Raw genomic sequence first — 19,783 nt, forward strand, 5'->3', positions numbered from 1 at the left:
TTGAGACAGTGACTTGCTCTATCACCCAGGCTGGGGTGCAGTCGAGTGATCACAACTGTCTAAAGACTTGACCTCCTGGGCTCAGGTGATCCTTCTGCCTCAGCCTTCCAAGTAGCTGGGACCACAGGCACATGCTACCATACGTAGCTCCATTCAAAAATTATTTGAAGAGATGGGGCCCAGGCTGGTCTCTAACTTCTGGGCTCAAGCTATCCTCCTGCCTCAGCCTTCTAAAGTGGTAGGATTACAGGTGTGAGCCACCACACCTGGACAGGCCAAGATTTCTATGTTAACTTTGTCTATCACTAAGCTCAATGCTAGGAAATAAGCAGGACCTGAAAAAATACTTGCTGATGAATACATGAAGACAACTGAACAAAACACAGACCACTCTCTGAAAACCATATAATAAACCACTTACCGAAATTGCATATAGATTATAAATAGGCTTAATACGAGTGTCTTCTCTTTGGTCATCAGTGCTGTCTTCTTCACTGTGGTTTCCAAGCTGACCATTGCTGTAGCCATTGCCACATGCTTCATGCTCATAAAGGAATCCATTGGCCAAAGCTACCTCGTGGTCCTGAGGAGTGACCAACTCTGGCTGGCTGCCCCCCAGCATATGCCCTCGGCTCAAGGCGTCAGCCAGCTCACAGATCTGCCCAGCCCCATTATCTCTGCTGGCATCCAAGTTCTCCTTACTACTTGACAGTTTATTTTTGCTGCCAATCTGGGGCAGCCGGAGCCTCCCTTTGCTCCTCCCCAAAGTCCGTGGGCTGCTACTAGGGCTGCTGTTTTTGCTGGAGGGACAGCTGGCTCCACTTTTTCTTGATGAAGAAGGAGAACCTATGAACAGGACAGAAGAAAAGATTCACAAATCCAAATGCCACAAGGTAAGCCGGCCCCAAATGCTAACTCTGAGGTCACAACTGGACACACAAAGGCAAAGACAGGGGAGTCGTGACTGGCTGCTCTTCAGTTCCTATTATGTAGCCAGTAAGTTACATTTTTGTCTTCTTCAATGCCAAGTCCCTATAAGCAACAATGTCCTGAAAATGTAAAGTACATTATAGGGACTCAGAAAATAGCAGAAAGATGATTTATGTCAGATTCAGCTGAAAAAAATCTAACTATTAGAGTAAGGAGTTTTCCAAACACAGATTCCTCTCCTTTGTAAAATTAGACAAAAAATGTGACTACCATGTACTGAGTACCTCCTATTGTTAGGCATGGTACTGGGAATTTCCTGCTGTCCATTGTTACCTCTATGTCTCACAAAAATCCTGTAAGGCTTTAAACTTTTTGGTCATAGCCTCTTACCCAATTCTCTTTTATACCTTTAAAAATTACTGAGAACCCTTAGAATTTTATGTGAATTTTATCTATCAATATTTCCCATATCAGAAATTAAAACAGGAATGAGAAAGTACAATACATTAGCACAGAATTCACTGTCAAAGTGACAATATTATTCCATATCATCTTGTCTCTCACACCATTGTACACTTGTGAGGGAATGAAAGTGAAAAGGTACATATTGTTTTAGTATTTTTATGAAAATAGTTTTGGGCCAGGTGCAGTGGCTCACACCTGTCATCCCAGCACTTTAGGAGGCCAAAGGAGGAGGATCCCTTGGGCGCAGGAGTTCGAGCCCAGCCTGGGAAACATGTAGAGCCCCATCTCTACAAAAAAGTACAAAAATTAGCCAGGTGCAGTGGTGTGTGCCTGTAGTCCCAGCTACTCAGGAGGCTGAGGTGGGAGGATCGATTGACCCCAGGAGTTCGAGGCTGCAGTGATCTGTGATCTGTGTTGCACCACTGCCCTCCAGCCTGGGTGACAGAGTGAGACCCTGTCTCAAAAAAATAAAAAATAAAAAAATAAAAATAAAGAGTTTTGATCCTCCAGACCCCTTGAAAGATGGGGAAACTCAGAACTTTTGCTATAAGGGGACAAGACAGCAGCTATCATTCCTGTTTACCATATATCAGGCACTGTGTGAAGTGCTTTACTCTCCATGTGTCAAACTCTCAACTCTGTAAACCTGGTATTATCTCCATTTTACAGATGAGAAAATAGATTCGGGGAGGCTGAATCTCTTGCTAAAAGTTACACAGCTCAAATACAGATAGGTCTGATTCCAGATAGGTTCCTTTCACCAACCAACCTGATGTTCTGAAACAAAACACAGAGAAACATATGTAGCCTACAGGAGTCCCAAGAAAGCACCTGCATAAGGCCCCCAGGCCTCACCTTTCGGGCTGCTGATGATGTTAGCGCTGAGTGAGGATGGGCTTTTGCTCAGGAGCACGTCCTCTTCCCCAGCCGAACTCTGCGCATCCACTTTCTTCACCTCTCTTGCCAGAACCCGGGGCTCGGAAAGCTCATCCCCCTGGGGTGTGAGTGGTTTACGCCGACAGAGAGCCGGGTCTCTTGGTACCAAAAAAGCACTTGGATCAAAACTTTCCCGAGGAAATTTGACAATTTTCTGTGATTTTATCCACCGACCATTTACAAATTGAAATCGCTTAAGATGAATAATCTGGAGAAGTAAAGGTAGAAAACATCTGCATTAAAGGGTTCTGAAGATACAAAATTTACATGGAAAAAACAAGTCAAATACATGTGAATGTTTGAGAATATATAACAGAACATTTACTCTTCATAATTTTTTAAAGACTTCAAAAATATGGTTTCATAAAGGCCTCCACACAGGCCCCAGTGCACTGGTATGCTTGTGCACACACACTCAGCAGTGTGCCACAGCCATATGACAGCGCAGTGGGTGTTGCCTCTGGGCTCAGTTGCTCTTCTAGAGTCCACAAAGGGCCAGCCGAAGCTTCCTCTCTCCACAGAGCCAGAAGTTGACCCTCTCCTGAAGTTCAAATTCACCATGTTTTACCCCTTGTGGCAGTTCTCACATCGCACTGAATTGCAGTTACTGTGTACCTGACTGATCTCTTCTTCTAGGTTATAAGCTCTTTAGGAAAAGGAACTACTAAATATTTGTAGAAAGATTCATCTCTGTACTCAACATAAAAACCTTGTACAGAAAGTGTTTTAAACACTGCTGCAGGAAGGGTCGTATTCTCAGAAATAACAAAACCTCATGTTTGTTCATGTCTTCTTTCTTTCATGCTAAATTCCTGCTCTCTCAGAGGTAGGACTGTAACATACCAGGATGGGTGGAAGCCTCCAGAGATCCAGCTTCTTTGTTGCTAAGCAGTGGGTCTTACACTTGGAACAGTAGTACATCTCATTTTCCCCTAGCTCTTCCTCACTGGTGAAAGCACGGAGACAGCTGTCCAGGTTGATGGGCTCGGCTTGTGCTCGCCGACTCTGCTCCACACTCTCATGCTCATCGACAACCTGCAGGTAGAGGGAACAGGAGGAAAGGGGTGTGTGGGAAGGCATTTAAAGTGGTGATCTAGCTATGCATTAACCTCTCCGTCACTTACCCTTATTTTACTCTATATAAGGAAAAAGAAAATACAACTGGCTGGGTATGGTGGCTCATGCCTGTAATCCCAGCACTTTAGGAGGCCAAGGTGGGGGAATTGCTTGAATCCAGGAGTCCGAAACCAGCCTGGCCAACAGAGTGAGACCCTGTCTCTGTAAAAGAAAAATCTAAAAATTAGCCGGGCGTTGTGGCACATGTCTGTAGTCCCAGATACTCAGCAGGACTGCTTGAGCCTGGGAGGTAGAGGTTGCAGTAAGCTGTGATTATACCACTGCACTCCAGCCCAGATGACAGAGAGAGACCCTGTCTCAAAAATAAGGGAAAAGAAAACACAACCCAAACTAGAGTCTAAGCAAATACAGCACGTACACATTTATTCACAAATGTTACATCAGTAACATTCTGGATAAAATTTACATTTATATGACCATAGCTTTTCTTGAAAAATTTTTGAATGCTTCAAAATGACAAAAACAAAAATAACTGCATTTATTTAACAGCTTTGGAATCCTATAAGGGATTACATATGAGCTGGCCCTCAAGCCAGGAGTGCTGATAGAAAGCCATTTATTTTTAATCAGAAAGCCAGAGCATTATTAGTGTGCTGCAGACTTTACAGAGGCTAGGAGAAATAACATGAAACGCAGAAGCCAGATCTGGATGAGATAAGGGCACAGAAAAGCTCACCATGAGAAGACAACACAGCAGAGCCTGAAACCCCACAGGGTACAACTCATTTGCATCTGATCCCATATAAGAGTTATCAGAATACCAAGTCTATAATTATCTGTCTCCTCCCTCATGGGGCCTTTTTATCTGAGATGGCAACAAAAGGAAGAGCAAGCTCAAGAGTGTGCTGCTTTTGTTGAGAAGGCCCCTAATACCCACCCAAACCTTTGGGGTCCTGTTAATCAGCATGTTAGGCTGTGGAGCAAGAAGGAGTTAAGTATAAGAAAGGAGAGAGAGCAAAGAGTGGGTGGGGTGCAGGGATGTATGTTGGGGGTGGTGTGGAATGAAGAAGAAGGAGAGAAGGAAGGATCTAGAGTGCAACAGAAAAAAAAGAATTTTTCCCTCTCCATTCCTGGCTGCTACCTGACAAACAATCAAGAACCACAGAGCTGGGATCCTTCTGTTTGTCCCTCTAATGTATGGGAAGGTGGGTGAAGCATCAGGGTTATAGATGCTACCAATAGACTCACACAGTATATATTTGTGTCCCAAAGCAGAGCCCGGACTACAAGGCCCACACTGACTGCCTCTCGGTGGCAAAGGTCACATATGTCCATCACCCACCCTATTTATTGCTCCTCCCTTCCAGAGGTGAACAGGTTCTCCTGAGGGAACTTCCTCCATGAATTTCCCTTCCTGAAACTCATGATGGGAACATTAGGCTGCCTGGAATACAAATTGGCACAGCTCAAGACATTCAGTTTAGAACGGGTTTTCAGGTGAGACTTTTTCCCTACATGAGAGGATGGTTGAGTCACGAGGCTGTCAAATGCTGCTATAAACTAGCAAGGTTGGGTTTGATCATGCAGCTAAGGTTCTAGCACTGCATAACTAACCAGGCTAAAGAGCTCATTTAAAAAGGGGAACTTAGAGGAAAATTCCTTTTTTAGAAAAGGAAATCTGGTTTGGACTTGGGTTATAGACTTCTTTTTTGAGTACAAATTCTGTAGTAACAAGATATTAACTGTCATCATCTTTTGAACTGGTCACTCAAGGAAAAAACTGACGTGCTTCAAAAGGAAACACGTTGTATCATAGTTGTTGGAATGAGTAGAAAAAGGGGTGTATCATATATGATAGTGTTTCTTTTCTCATAGCCAATTAAATACTATCTCTATTACCTCTACCAGGAATACTTCATAGCCAACCACAAATTAGAGTAAGCTAGTAAAGAATGTTGATTTTATTGACTATATTTTCTGTGGAACACAGGCTATAGTGCTAGATGAAGACAGGGAGGAAAGAAGGCTGATAAAAAACATATTTATGGACTGCACTGACAATAATTTCTATTTATCAGTAAAATTTCCCAAAGTGATAAAGATTCCCTTTACCTCTTGGGATCTACGCTTAGATCCTCTACTCTATTTAACTTATTAAACAGTCTATAAATTACTTATAGGCATCCTCTTCTTTTTCAAAGTTGCTTTAAAGTTCATCTTTAACACAAAACATGGGAAATGAAGTAATAGTTTATATATATTTGTAAGACTATTAAAAAAGGAGAGAGGCCTAATAATTTGTCTAGTTTAATTTTCTTTCTTTCTTTCTTCCTGTTTTTTGCTTTTTTGAGACAGGGTCTTGCTCTATTACAACCCAGGCTGGAGTGCAGTGGCGAGATCACAGCTCACTGCAGCCTTGATCTCTTGGGCTCAAGCAATCCTCCAACCTCAGCATCCCAAGCAGCTGGGACTTCAGGTGCACACCACCACACCTGGCTAAACTGTGCATTTTTTTGTAAAGACAGGGTGACGTCATATTGCCCAGGCTGGCATCTAGTTTAATTTTCTACTGAGGAATCTGAGGTCCAAACGGGAGAAATGTAAAGGATAAGAGTGATTGCCCCTCTATTTTTTTTCTGATTACCAGGTATAATATTCATGTGGAAATTTTGGAAAGCAGAGAAAAATGTAAAAAGGCAGGGAATCCTTTTATATTCTTAATACAAAGGCAACCACTGTCAAAATATTGGCAGATTTTCTTCTGTCCTTTTTCCTAAATAGTATTTTTTTTCAATATTGAAGGTATTATTTCCAGTATATGCAACTTTATGTCTTGTTTTTAAAAAAACTTTCACGGCCGGGCGCGGTGGCTCAAGCCTGTAATCCCAGCACTTTGGGAGGCCGAGACGGGCGGATCACGAGGTCAGGAGATCGAGACCATCCTGGCTAACACGGTGAAACCCCGTCTCTATTAAGAAATACAAAAAAAACTAGCCGGGTGAGGTGGCGGGCGCCTGTAGTCCCAGCTACTTGGGAGGCTGAGGCCGGAGAATGGCGTGAACCCGGGAGGCGGAGCTTGCAGTGAGCTGAGATCCGGCCACTGCACTCCAGCCTGGGTGACAGAGCGAGACTCCGTCTCAAAAAAAAAAAACAAAAAACAAAAAAAAAACTTTCACATATCATAAGCATGTTCCCGTAAATGTTAGCAAAAACTCCTGGTAATCATTTTCAACAACTGCATTATATTTTATCCAATGAACACACCATGCTTTATTTAACCATTCCTCTAATGTGAGAAAAATGTAAGTTGTTAATAAGTTTTACTCTCCTAAAAAATGCTATGATGATATTTGACTGCAAATTATGGAGTAATTACAGAGTATTCTCCCCTCAGATAAATTCCTAAAAGGGAAATCACTGGAACAAAAAATATAAAGCATATGGGCAATAATCCCAATTTGAACCAAGGTATCTGTTTTGTCTATGTGACTTTCTAAGCACATACAGAAACCCTACACGTAGGGGAGCCCAGATTAGTCATATGGCCCCACTCCCTAGCAAGGCATCAATAGCCCTTCGTTTCCATGGTATCCTAAGTGCATCACTGAAAGTGGAAGTAGGGTAACATTTAACAGGTCACGTAGGCCGTTTCCTATAAGCAGGATGTCCTAAAGAGCTTTTCAGATTGCACACTGGACTTGTTAAAAAGGGGAAGAGATTCATAGAGCCAAACAATTTATCATCATTGACAGTAATGTCTTGTCAGAATAATGCCCTGTCAGATTTTGTGCTGACAAAGATTTATGAATCTATCAACTGGTAAAATTTTCCCTCCTTGCTAGTGAGCATGATCTAGAACATTAGTTTCTTTTCAGCTTTAAGTTTAGCCTAATGATCTTTCATTTGACAAGCACCCACAAATTATACTTATTTCTGGCTAGAAAGGGCTCCCAGGAGCCTTGGTGTGTGGGGCATATTTTGGGATCTAAATAGGAAACTAAGTCTAGAATTGGTAGTTTCCCCAGTCCTCCATAGCATAACAAGACAGAAAAGTCAGTTACTGTTACTAACTTATCCAAAGGGAATGCTTTAAAAAATAGTAAAGGAAATTTCCAACTATCAAGAGTCATAAAAATGCAAAACCACTACAATTCCTCATGTGACTTAAGAAACTCCTTTGACTCTGTTGCTTTTACCTATCAGATTCTTAATGTCTTTACCCTTCAAATAATATTTGGTTGATTAAAACTGCCTGAGGCAAACATTTTTAGGTATGGAGTTAAAACTATTTCTGAAGGAACATTTTCAAAATTTAAAAATTGCTCTGTTCAGAGAGCAACAATAAAAGAATGTGAAGTGTGAACAGTGGCCATTGAGATGTGCTCTTAGGTACCCAAAATTGAAACATTTCAGTCCTTTCTCTAACTTTTCTGATCACTATGTCTATTAAAGGTAGCAGTTATAGCCCTGGGACACATTTGAACTAAGTAACTGTGGTTACCAAATGCTGCAACTTCAGTAATATTTAACAGAGAGATGCTTATTGATATGTCATGGCCAGACAGTTTTGTTTCAAGGTTCACTTATTAATATTTTTGAAATTTAATGCCTGCTATAGTTGGATACAGTTTGTCTCCACCAAAATGCATGTTGAAATTGGATCCCCGATGTGGCCTTGTTAGCTGGGGCCTAGTAGGAGGTGTTTGGGTCATGGGGGTGAAACTCTCATAAATACTTGGGGCCATTCTTGCAGTAGTGAGTTTCCAAGACAGCAGGCTGTTAGAAAGCGAGGATCTTCCTCCTGTTTGGTCCTCCCTCTTGCCTGTGTCTGTTCTCCTTTGATTCTCTCTGCCATGTTATGATGCAGCACAGAAGCCTTTGCCAGAAGCCAGGACCACATCCTTGAACTTCCCAGGCTGCCGAACAGTAAGCTAAATAAACCTCTCTTCTTTGTAAGTTACCAGCCTCACGTCCTCTGTTACAGCAACACAAAATGGACAAAGACAATGCCCCAATACAATGAACTCCAGAAGCTGGAAAATGAAAAAACCCAAGCAAACATGTCAATATATTAGGTGCCACAGAGGATCCCAATGAAGGTTTTTCTGGTTGTTTTTAAATTGTCTAAAACAGAAATGGCATAAGAGTTAAACTGGGGAAAATTTCCCATATAAAAACCACCATTTTATGGTGGCCCTAAATACTTACCCTTTCCTGGGATGTTTGATAGCGAAGGTGAAGGGCTGTGGGGTCCCAATCCACAGCAATATAGGCATTTCCAATGAAAGCTCTGTCTTCCCCACAATCAATTTTACAGCCTCGGCAAAATCTAAAAAGTGGGAAAAGATCCACAGAGGAAGAAATAATTATGAAGGAATCTAAATTTTCTTCATAAAAAATATTCTCCCTTCCTACTTTTCTGCTTTCCTCTTGGGCCTCACAATTGGTCATGAGTTTCTAACTTCAGACTCTGATAAATGTAAGGATACTTATTAATAATTATTAGCATTTCAGGAAATCATGCTTTTCACTGTTCAAGTCTTTATTTTTACAAAGTACTTGATAACCATCTGTTAATCACAGGAAGATGTGAACTTTATGGCAAATAAATGACATGGGAATTGGCTGTTTGAGATGCTACAGCACTCAAGAAATTCCAAATTCAGTTATTTAATGCTCTGAGGTAGGACAATTTATCTGGTATAACACCTAGCTCCTTGTTTGTAAAATGGCAGATTAAATAAATGCATATAAAAGTTTACAAAGGCCAGGCATGGTGGCTCACACCTGTAATCCCAGCACTTTGGGAGGCCGAGGCAGATGGATCACCTGAGGTCAGGAGTTCGAGACCAGCCTGACCAACATGGTGAAACCCTGTCTCTACTAAAACTACAAAAATTAGCCAGGCATGGTGGTGGGCACCTATAATCCCAGCTACTCAAGAGGCTGAGGCAGGAGAACTGCTTGAACCTGAGAGGCGGAGGTTACAGTGAGTCGAGGTCGCACCACTGCACTTCCAGCCTGGGTGATAGAGATTCTGTTTATTAAAAAAAAAAAAAAAGTTTCTAGAGTTGCAGGGGTGGGGTGGGAGATGGGGTAGGGGAGGATGATATAATATTAAGTCATGGTTCCAATGCCTACTTTATTATTATTATTATTTTTTTCTTGAGATGGAGCCTCGCTCTGTCACCTGAACAGGCGTGCAGTGGCATGATCTCGGCTCACTGCAAGCTCTGCCTCTCGGGTCCTCCTGCCTAAGCCTTCCGAGTAGCTGGGACTACAGGCGCCCACCACCACGCCCGGCTAATTTTTTGTATTTTTAGTAGAGACGGGGTTTCACCGTGTTAGCCAGGATGGTCTCCATCTCCTGACCTCATGATCTGCCTGCCTCGGCCTCCTAAAGTGCTGCGATTACAGGTGTGAGCCACCATGCCCAGCTAATGCCTAGTTTAGACTCAGTTTGCTAAGTCTGTTGCAGTTCTCTAAAGGTGGACTTTAGTATCATTAGGCATTTTCACTGCTGTAACAGCAATGACCAATCAATCACCATAACTCTTTAAAAACCAAGAACAGATTTCCAGCAAGGTCTAGTAAAGACTGTTCTACTGTGCTCAGAACTGGCAAACTTATTTATATCTAAGGAGAGGCTTGGCGTGGTGGCTCACACCTATAATCCCAGCACTTTGGGAGGCCAAGGTGAGTGGATCACCTGAGGTCAGGAGTTCAAGACCAGCCTAACATGGCAAAACCCCATTTCTACTACAAATACAAAAATTAGCTGGGTACAGTGGTGCACGCCTGTAGTCCCAGTTACTCGGGAGGCTGAGGCAGGAGAATTGCTTGAACCCAGGAGGCAGAGGTTGCAGTGAGCTGAGATTGAGTCACTGCACCCCAGCCTGGGCGACAGAGTGAGACTCTATCTCAAACAAAAAAACAAAAAAACAAACAAAAAAAAAAAAAGGAGAGGAGAAGTTACAGAGTAATAAATGTTTATCACAAGTTATGAATTTGGTATGGACTATAGAGTTTATAAAATCAGCTAAGTCTCAAAAGCAAAACTTATCTATTGACCTCAAAAGGAAGTGAAAAACTTCTTTGAGACGGAGTTCCGCTCTTGTTGCCCAGGCTGGAGTGCAGTGGCGGGACCCTGGCTCACTTCAACCTCCGCCTCCTGGGTTGAAGTGACTCTCCTGCCTCAGCCTCCCAAGTAGCTGGGATTACAGGCATGCACCACCACGCCCCGCTAATTCTGTATTTTTAGTAGAGACGGGGTTTTACCATGTTAGGCTGGTCTCAAACTCCTGACTCAGGTGATCCACCCACCTTGGCTTCTCAAAGCCACGTGCCCAGCCACAATTCTTAAGTTTTTCATTGTTCACTAATTACTTCTCAAAACTGGAAAGCTTATGAAAATTTTATAGTATCTAAAGCTGAAATTCTACTAAAATAATTCTTTTGCAGGTCACTTTACCTATACCATGGGCACCAAGCACAGGTGTTCCCATCTTTCTGCACAACTCGTAGAGTGAATGGATATTGATAGCCCATACTATCATCACTGAAACAGAAGAGAACAAAAAGAGTGTAAGAAGCATTTTGGGTTCGAGGTCCAACTCCTTTTCATCTTCTCTTGAAGTAATCCTAGGAAGGGGCATTGGCCACAGCAGTATGCTCATGCTGACAGCTCAATGTTACTTACCCTAATCCATTAGCTGCAGCCCTGTACCAAATACACTCTGGCTTCCCATCCTGTATCCGGGCTTACAGAAGGGTAGACATACAACTGCCAGATGTCTCTAAGGGAGTCCATGTGGCCCACGAAAATTTTATAAGATAAGCTAATCATGAAATCAAATACCAATTATCCTTCAGCCTTAATTCTATCAGAGGATTTAATTCACATTAAACTAAAATAATTAGATCTTTCCATGACAAGACCACTGACACATTGCAGAAAGCTGTATATTTAGAAGTCTTCTTTAATCAGAATCGCTGATGTGGTACATGCTAAGTACCGCCTTAACTACTCAGAGTTATAAGCTTTTTGGAGTAACTTCTTTTAACTGTCAATGATTATGTCAAGATGGCCCCGTGAATTTTCCAACTTTTAAAAAAATTTACTCATCCTTGCCCTAACAAGGAGCAATGCAATAATTTATACATGTTATTGAAACATAAGTTGTACACCTTAGATGTATATACAATTCCTACTTGTCACTTATAGTTCAATAAAGCTGGAGGTAGGGGAGAAGGAAGCAACGCAAGGAATATAACATAAGAGTGGCATACTTTACAGCTCATCTGGCAACTGATAGTGGTTAATACATGGGCTACTGAAGGTAATGAAACCATGATAAAGAGTCACTGTAAGGGCAAAAGTGAGAATCACATCTGACACAGGAGTTCTCATCTTTCTGCATAACTCGTCCAGTGAATGACCATTGATAGCCATATCCAAATCTAGTACCATATCCAAATCAGGCCAGCAATAAGTGAGGAATCAAAAGAAAGGTAACGGGATAAAACAATCAGGTAGCACTCTCATAGAAAGCTGAGCAGCACTTCTCTTCTGAAAATTTCTTTTACCTTTTTGCTCTAATTGAATGAAGCCTGGCTTTCTTGAGAATCCTGCTTCCCCTGCAGACTTTTTCCATGTTTTTTTGAGACAGAGTATCACTCTGTCACCCAGGCTGCAGTGCAATGGCGTGATTATGGCTCACGGTAGCCTCCACCTTTCTGGGCTCAGGTGATCCTCCCACCTCAGCCTCCCAAGTAGCTAGGATTACAGGCACGCACCACCATACCAGGCTAATTTTTACATTTTTTTGTAAAGACAGCATTTTGCCATGTTGTCCAGGCTGGCCTTGAACTCCTGGGCTCAAGTGATCCTCCACCTCAGCTTCCTGAAGTGATGGGATTGCAGGTGTGAGTCACCACACCCTACCCCCTGCACTTTTTATTCTCATACAATCCAGAACCTGGAGGTAAAATAGATTTCTTCCTTACTCCTATCCCACTTGTACATGATTTCTTCTTCCTTCCTTTTCTAAAACATTCCAGCTTCTTTGTAGCTTGTGCTACTGAATTATGCCACCTGCTATTCCTCCTTGGAAGGTAGATCCTTTCTTTACTCACTAAAGACTGCAGCGCCCAGTTCACTGTACTTTTTCTCCACCACTTCTCCTGTTATTATTCTTGGTGACATCAACATCAATGCAATTAATACAACAGTAACTTCTCTCTTCCAACAATAACTTCCTCCACCCCATATGTAAACCCTCTCTAAATGTCATATTCTAGACTTTGTGAATACAAACTCTTCTACCTCCAATATATCAATTCCAAGTATCCTACTTTGCAACCACCACCTCCTATCTTTTTGGGTCACTTACTTATTCAAACATCCCTATTTTAATATTTTAATGATTCTTTTACCCAAGAGAAACCTCCAATCGCTGCCCTGAAATCCTTATTTTCCTCTTTATCCACTGTCCCTGAAAATAGTCACTCTTCTACATAGACCCTGAATTCCAGGATTTTGTTCATTTAATCTAAAATTTCAAATTCATTGACATAAACACTCAATAAGTCAAGAACTATACAATGAAAACTCATGTATTCATTACCCAACTATAATAATCATCAACTCCAGGTCACTCTTATTTCATCCATAACTTTACCAAGTACCACTAGAATCAGGTGAGAGCTACCATGCCTGGCTATCTTTTTTAATGTCCGAAGGACCATTCTCTCTTTAACCCATTCCAATCTCTACTCCTTTATCTATACTAAAATAGCTTTCACAAAGATCACCAAAGACCATTTTATCAAATCCAGCAGGCAATTCCCAGTCCTCTGTAGCATTTGAAACGACTATCACTCCTTTCTTGAAATACTTTCTTCACTTAACTCCTGGTTTTCTTCTTACATTACGGGCTGCTCCTTCTCAATCTCTCTCTCTCTCTCTTTTTTCTTTTCTTTTTTTTTGACAGAATCTTGCTCTGTCGGCCAGGCTGGAATCAGGGGTGCGATCTCAGCTCACTGTGACCTCCACCGCTAGGGTTGAAGCGATTCTCATGCCTCAGCCACCCAAGTAGCTGGGATTACAGGCACGTACCACCATGCCCGGCTAATTTTTGCATTTGTAGTAGAGACGGGGTTTTGCCATGTTGGGCAGGTTGGTCTTGAACTCCTGGCCTCAAGTGATCCTCCGACTTTGGCCTCCCAAAGTGCTGGGATTACAGGTATGAGCCGCTGCACCCAGCCTCAATCTCTTTTGACGCTTCTTTTTCCCTTTTTAATCTCTAAATGTCGGAATGCATTATGAACTCAGTTCAGAGTTCATGTAAAGATCATGGGAATCTTCTCTATTTAACTCTCACCCTCTAAATGTTAATCATCTGGTCTCAGGGCTTTAAATATCACCTATTTGTTGATGACATCTGTATTTATATCACCAGCAAAGGACATTCAAGTGAATTTCCCACTTGAATATATAATAGACTTCTTGCATCTAACTTGATTCTTGTCATTTCTTGCCCAAACATGCTCCTTCTCCAGTTTTCCTTTTTCCATCAAATTGTACCACAATTCACAAACAATTGCTCAGGGTAAAAAGCCAGCCTGGGCTGGGTGCAATGGCTCACGCCTGTAATCCCACCACTTTGGGAGGCTGAGGTGGGATCATGAGGTCAGGAGATCGAGACCATCCTGGCCAACACGATGAAATCCTGTCTCTACTAAAAATACAAAAATTAGCCAGGCGTGGTGGCATGCACCTGTACTCCCAGCTACTTGGGAGGCTGAGGCAGAAGAATTGCTTGAACCTGGAAGGCAGAGGTGCAGTGAGCCAAGGTTGTGCCACTGCACTCCAGCCTGGCGACATAGCAAGACTCCAGCTCAAAAAAAAACAAAAACAAAAACAACAACAACAACAAAAAAGGCAGCCTGGATTCCTCTTTCTCTATGCTCCACATCCAATTGATTAGCAAGTCCTAGGAAAAGCCCTAGTCTAGAAGCCCTTTAATTCAATTACTTCCTTCAAATTTAATCTTGTCCAACTTTCATCTTTACTAAACGCAACATTCATCAACTGAACTGCTTATCTATTATTTGCAGTTTCCCTTTAGGATTTACTTAAATCTTAAATACTTCAAATAATTATTTATTTAAATAACTTATTTTGGCCGGGTGCGATGGTTCATGCCTGTAATCCCAGCACTTTGGGAGGCTGAGGCAGGCAGGTCACTTGAGGTCAGGAGTTTGAGACCAGCCTGGCCAACATGGTGAAACTCTGTCTCTACTAAAAATACAAAAATTAGGCCGGGCGTGGTGGCTCATGCCTGTAATCCCAGCACTTTGGGATGCCAAGGCGGGTGGATCATGAGGTCAGGAGATCGAGACCATCCTGGCTAACACGGTGAAACCCTGTCTCTACTAAAAATACAAAAAAAAAAAAAAGAAAAAAATTAGCCAGGCATGGTGGCAGGTGCCTGTAGTCCCAGCTACTTGGGAGGCTGAGGCAGGAGAATGAACCTAGGAGGTGGAGCTTGCAGTGAGCCGAGATCGTGCTGCGCCACTGCACTCCAGCCTGGGCAACAGAGCAAGACTCCATCTCAAAAAAAAAAAAAAAAATTAGCTAGGTGTGGTGGCGGGCACCTGTAATCCCAGCTACTCAGGAGGATGAGGCAGGAGAATCGCTTGAACCCAGGAGGTGGAGGCTGCATTGAGCTGAGATTGCGCCACTACACTCCAGCCTGGGTAACAGAGCGAGACTCCGTCTCAAAGAAATACAAAATAAAAATAAATAAATAATGTATTTAAGTAAAGATTTATTTAAATCTTTAAATTTAAATCTGGCCAGGTGTGGTGGCTCACACCTGTAATACCAGCACTTTGGGAGGCCGAGGTAGGTGGATCACTTGAGGCCAGGAGTTTGAGATAAGCCTGGCCAACATGGTGAAACCCTGTCTCTACTAAAAATACAAAAATTAGCTGGGTGTGGTTGTGAGCACCTATAATCCTAGCTACTCAGGTGTCTGAGGCATGAGAATCACTTGAACCTGGAGGTGGAGTTTGCAGTGAGCCAAAATTGCACCACTGCACTCCAGCCTGGATGACAAATTAAGAATCTGCCTCAAAAAAAAAAAAAAAAAAAAAAAAAAGATTTATCCTAAGCCGTACCCTAATCATCAGAAGACTCCATATCATAACAAATAAGTAAAGAACTTTTTTTTAGTTCCCATAAAACAGAACTCTTATTTGTACCATGATGGCAAGAAAATGATCTACAGGCCCACTGTGGCGGCTCACACCTATAATCTCAGCACTTTGGGAGGCTGAGGTGGGCAGATCACCTGAGCTTGGGAGTTTGAGACTAGCCTAACCAACATGGAGAAACCCCATCTCTATGAAAAATACAAAATTAGCCAGGCATGGTGGTGCATGCCTATAATCCCAGCTACTCGGGAGGCTGAGGCAGGAGAATCATTTGAACCCGGGAGGTGGAGGTTGCAGCGAGCCACGATGGTGCCATTGCACTCCAGCCTGGGCAACGAGAGCGAAATTCTGTCGTAAAAAAAAAAAAAAAAAAGAAAAAGAAAAAGAAAAAGAAAATGATCTATAATTTGATTGAGATAAAAATAAGACATCATCGCAATCCCAAAAATTATTCAAAGTAAATGCACTTACTAATCAAAGAGAACAGTGGTAGGAAAAAGGGAAAGAAAACAGAAAATGTTTATTATTTTTATCTAGATTTGTGAAATTACTTCATGTTAAAATGACATGGTATGGGAAAAAGAAAAAAGAATGACATGGTATGGAAATAATCCAACAGAATTATTTTTTGGATCATGAGACTTTTCAGAGTTTATGTATGCAATCAATCTCATTCTGAATTTCAGAGGACTGAGATTATACAAATTTCCTGGTGAATTCATATTCTCTACTTTTGCAACACAGAAGACAAGGATATTACTTGAAGCATTAGCAGGATGAATCGAGGCAAAAGATTAGAGAATGGAAAGATTATTAGACACTAGAATGTTTGGCAAAAGGAAGCTGTATAGTCTCTCCTACTCCAAATAACAAACCAAATGGTTGAATTGTATGCTCTCTGAGTGGTTCTTCCAAGAGTGATTAACTTGACATAGGCTGGGTCCTATCAGTCACACAGAATTCATATAAATTATTTTTCTAGAGTTTTGAAACCACAGGTTTAGATGGATCCCCTGAACTTACCAATCCTGGGCATGATTACTAGCTTCCTGAGGTGGGAGTGGGCTCGCTAACCGGGACACTTGAATCCAAACTGCATCATATAGGTCTTTCTTCCGGGTATGCACAGTACATGGAACAATCAGTGGCATTCCAAAGAGGCTGGGGCGATTCTTCTGAGATGACAGGAAATACAGTTCTGTCCTCATCTATATGTACAAACAAGAGAATAGAGAGTTGAGAAGACAGGCCTTTGATTCCTCCCTTTAGTTCTAACCCTGCCAATAACAGGTATTATCACCATTTCAAATTAGTCACTATCACATTCTTCTCTATATTTATAAAGCCATCTTTATTGACACAAAGAGAACGGTGACAGTGGAGTCATTAAAAGGGCTGAGGTATTGCCAGTTTTAAAGTTGTTGCCTGTTCTATGAAACTTGGGTTTCAGCAATTAATATATTCAAACCACAGTTTTCTTTGATAAACATTTCTCACATACAGTGAATCAAATGTAAAAACTAGTAATAGCTTCATAGCTAAAGGCTTTTAAACAATTAAGACTCTTTCTTTCTCCAGAAAATATGCCAGTAAGCTGGGTGTGGTGGCTCATGCCTGTAATCCCAGCACTTTGGGGGGCTGAGGCAAGAGGATCCCTTGAGCCCAAGAGTTTGAGATCAGCCTGGGCAATGTAGGGAGACCATATCTCTATAAAGAAATAAGTACAATTAGTGGGGCATGGTGGCATGTGTCTGTAGTCCCAGCTATACAGGAGGCTGAGGTGGGAGGATTGCTTGAGTCTGGCAAGTTGAGGGTACAGTGAGCTGTGATCGTACCACTGCACTCTACCCTGGAAGGTAGAGCGAGACCCTGTCTCGAAAAAGACAAAGAAATGAAAAGATGCCAGTGGAAAAAAAAAAAGACTCTCTCAACTATAGTTTTCTAGGGATAAGCTGTGGATAGTGGTTGTTGGAGTAGCAATTCCCAAAGTTTTGGAGATTTGTAAAACCTAGTAATTCTGTTTTGTAACAAGCTTATCCACCTTCCTAAAAGCAGTTAAGTGATTTTAATCATTTTTTTTGTTTTTTAAATACATGATAGGATAAAAGTAAGGTAAAAATTTTAAAAATTTGCTTTGATTATGTTAAAGAGATTTTTTTTTTTTTTTTTTTTTTTTTTTTTTGAGATGGAGTCTCACTCTGTCGCCCAGGCTGGAGTGCAGTGGTGCAATCTCAGCTCACTGCAAGCTCTGCCTCCCGGGTTCACACCATTCTCCTGTCTCAGCCTCCCGAGTAGCTGGGACTATAGGTGCCTGCCACCACGCCTGGCTAACTTTTGTGTTTTAGTAGAGATGGGGTTTCACCGTGTTAGCCAGGATGGTCTCGATCTCCTGACCTCGTGATCTGCCTGCCTTGGCCTCCCAAAGTACTGGGATTACAGGTGTGAGCCACTGCGTTAAAGAGATTTTAATGATATTCCTTAATATAGAGATACTGCACAGAATTATCCCGGAAATGGCTGTTTAATAAACATTTAGTATAATGGAATGGTTGGTGAGAGTTCAAGGTTATTCAAAGCTGCTGAACCTTTGAACATGTAATTTCCTAAGAAGTTTGGTATTTATTGAGTAGTTAGAAAAGCTAAATCAACAACTTATCAACTCACTAGGGGTTAAGTTAGCTAGTTTCTAAGTAAAAAGACCCTTCTTTATTCAGATTATTAAGCATTTTATTTTGCCATTTTCATTTAAGCTTAAATATGTAATTTTAAGACCCTATTTCATATGTTACTATTATTATAAGACCCAGAGAAATCCAGACAGAGTTCAGTTCAAATATTTTATAAAATTTTAAAATGTAGCTAAACCCACACAATTTTCATCCTCTCATTAAGGAACTTCCCCTAGTGCCCTAGGGCCCATACTTTCTCAGTTACTACTGAGATAAATTCTACTCCCAGTTATTAACATGGTTAGAAACTTCAAGCCAGGGCCAGGTGCAGTGGCTCACGCCTGTAATCCCAACACTATGGGAGGCCGAGGTGGGCGGATCATGAGGTCGGGACTTTGAGACCAGCCTGGCGAACATGGTGAAACCTCATCTCTACTAAAAATACAAAAATTAGCTGGGCATGGTGGCAGGCACCTGTAGTCCCAGCTACTTGGGAGGCTGAAGCAGGAGAATCACTTGAACCCAGGAGGCAGAGGGTGCAGTGAGCAGAGATCATGCCATTGCACTCCAGCCTGGGTGACAATAGCAAGACTCCAAATCAAAAAAAAAAAAAAAAGAAATTTTAAGCCAAGGGCTACTAATTCAGAGAAAAAAAAAATCAGAGGTAAAAAGAATCCATTTCTGGCTTGGTGCGGTGGCTCACGCCTGTAATTCCAGCACTTTGGGAGGCCAAGGTGGGTGGATCACCTGAGGTCAGTTCGAGACCAGCCTGATCAACACAGAGAAACCCCGTCTCTACTAAAAATACAAAATTAGCTGGGCATGGTGGCGCATGCCTGTAATCCCAGCTACTTGGGAGGGCTGAGGCAGGAGAATCACTTGAACCCAGGAGGCGGAGGTTGCGGTGAGTTGAGATCACGCCACTGCACTCCAGCCTGGTCAACAAGAGCGAAACTCCATTGCAAAAAAAAAAAAAAAAAAAAAAAGACCATTTTAAATTATTATCACAAAGCAACTAGCTTTCCATTACCACTGAGTTTAAGAAACAGAATATAGTGAGCACTCAAAAGCCTCCCATTTGCTTCCTCCAAATCACAAATTCTCCCTTCCTCACAAAGGTAACTATTATTCTAAATGTTACAGTAATCACTTTCTTGCTTTTCTTTACAGTTTTATATCCTATGCAGAAGTAAATAAACACTAGATTTCATTTTCCCTGTTTTAAAAATTTTTATTTATAAATATAATTACTTAATTCTCTTTTTTTTTTTTTTTTTTTTTGGAGACAGGGTCTAGCTCTGTCATCCAGCCTGGAGTATAGTGGTGTGATCTCAGCTCGCTGCAACCTCCACCTTCTGGGCTTAAGAGATTCTCTTGCCTCAGCCTCCCAAGTAGCTGGGACTACAGGTATGTGACACCACACCAGCTAATTTCTGTATTTTCTGTAGAGATAGGGTTTCACCATGTTGCCCAGGCTGGTCTTTAAA

At 41.8% G+C, this 19,783-nt stretch overlaps 1 protein-coding gene and 1 long non-coding RNA gene across 7 annotated transcripts in view; both read right to left on the reverse strand.

Annotated features, from left to right (window-relative positions):
- USP32 (ubiquitin specific peptidase 32) overlaps nucleotides 1–19,783 on the reverse strand; it is a 220,997-nt gene that overhangs the window by 3,674 nt on the left and 197,540 nt on the right. For all 5 annotated transcript variants that reach the window (XM_077970812.1, XM_015120007.3, XM_077970811.1 and 2 more), the window contains 6 exons: nucleotides 16,651–16,835; nucleotides 10,880–10,966; nucleotides 8,617–8,737; nucleotides 3,175–3,366; nucleotides 2,251–2,539; nucleotides 422–846 (listed from right to left, as the gene is read on the reverse strand). In XM_077970812.1, the coding sequence (XP_077826938.1) occupies nucleotides 422–846; nucleotides 2,251–2,539; nucleotides 3,175–3,366; nucleotides 8,617–8,737; nucleotides 10,880–10,966; nucleotides 16,651–16,835 (1,299 nt within the window). The remainder of the gene's footprint in view (nucleotides 1–421; nucleotides 847–2,250; nucleotides 2,540–3,174; nucleotides 3,367–8,616; nucleotides 8,738–10,879; nucleotides 10,967–16,650; nucleotides 16,836–19,783) is intronic.
- LOC144335454 (uncharacterized) lies at nucleotides 12,451–15,580 on the reverse strand. Of its 2 annotated transcripts, none has more exons than XR_013406326.1 (2): nucleotides 15,355–15,580; nucleotides 12,451–13,600 (listed from the first exon to the last, which is right to left on the reverse strand). It is a non-coding gene; the product is annotated as an uncharacterized LOC144335454 (long non-coding RNA). The 2 variants fall into 2 exon arrangements; XR_013406327.1 differs by having other exon boundaries at nucleotides 15,374–15,574.

The sequence above is a fragment of the Macaca mulatta genome, chromosome 16 (assembly GCF_049350105.2).
Source record: "Macaca mulatta isolate MMU2019108-1 chromosome 16, T2T-MMU8v2.0, whole genome shotgun sequence".
NCBI classification, from domain to species: Eukaryota; Metazoa; Chordata; class Mammalia; order Primates; family Cercopithecidae; genus Macaca; species Macaca mulatta.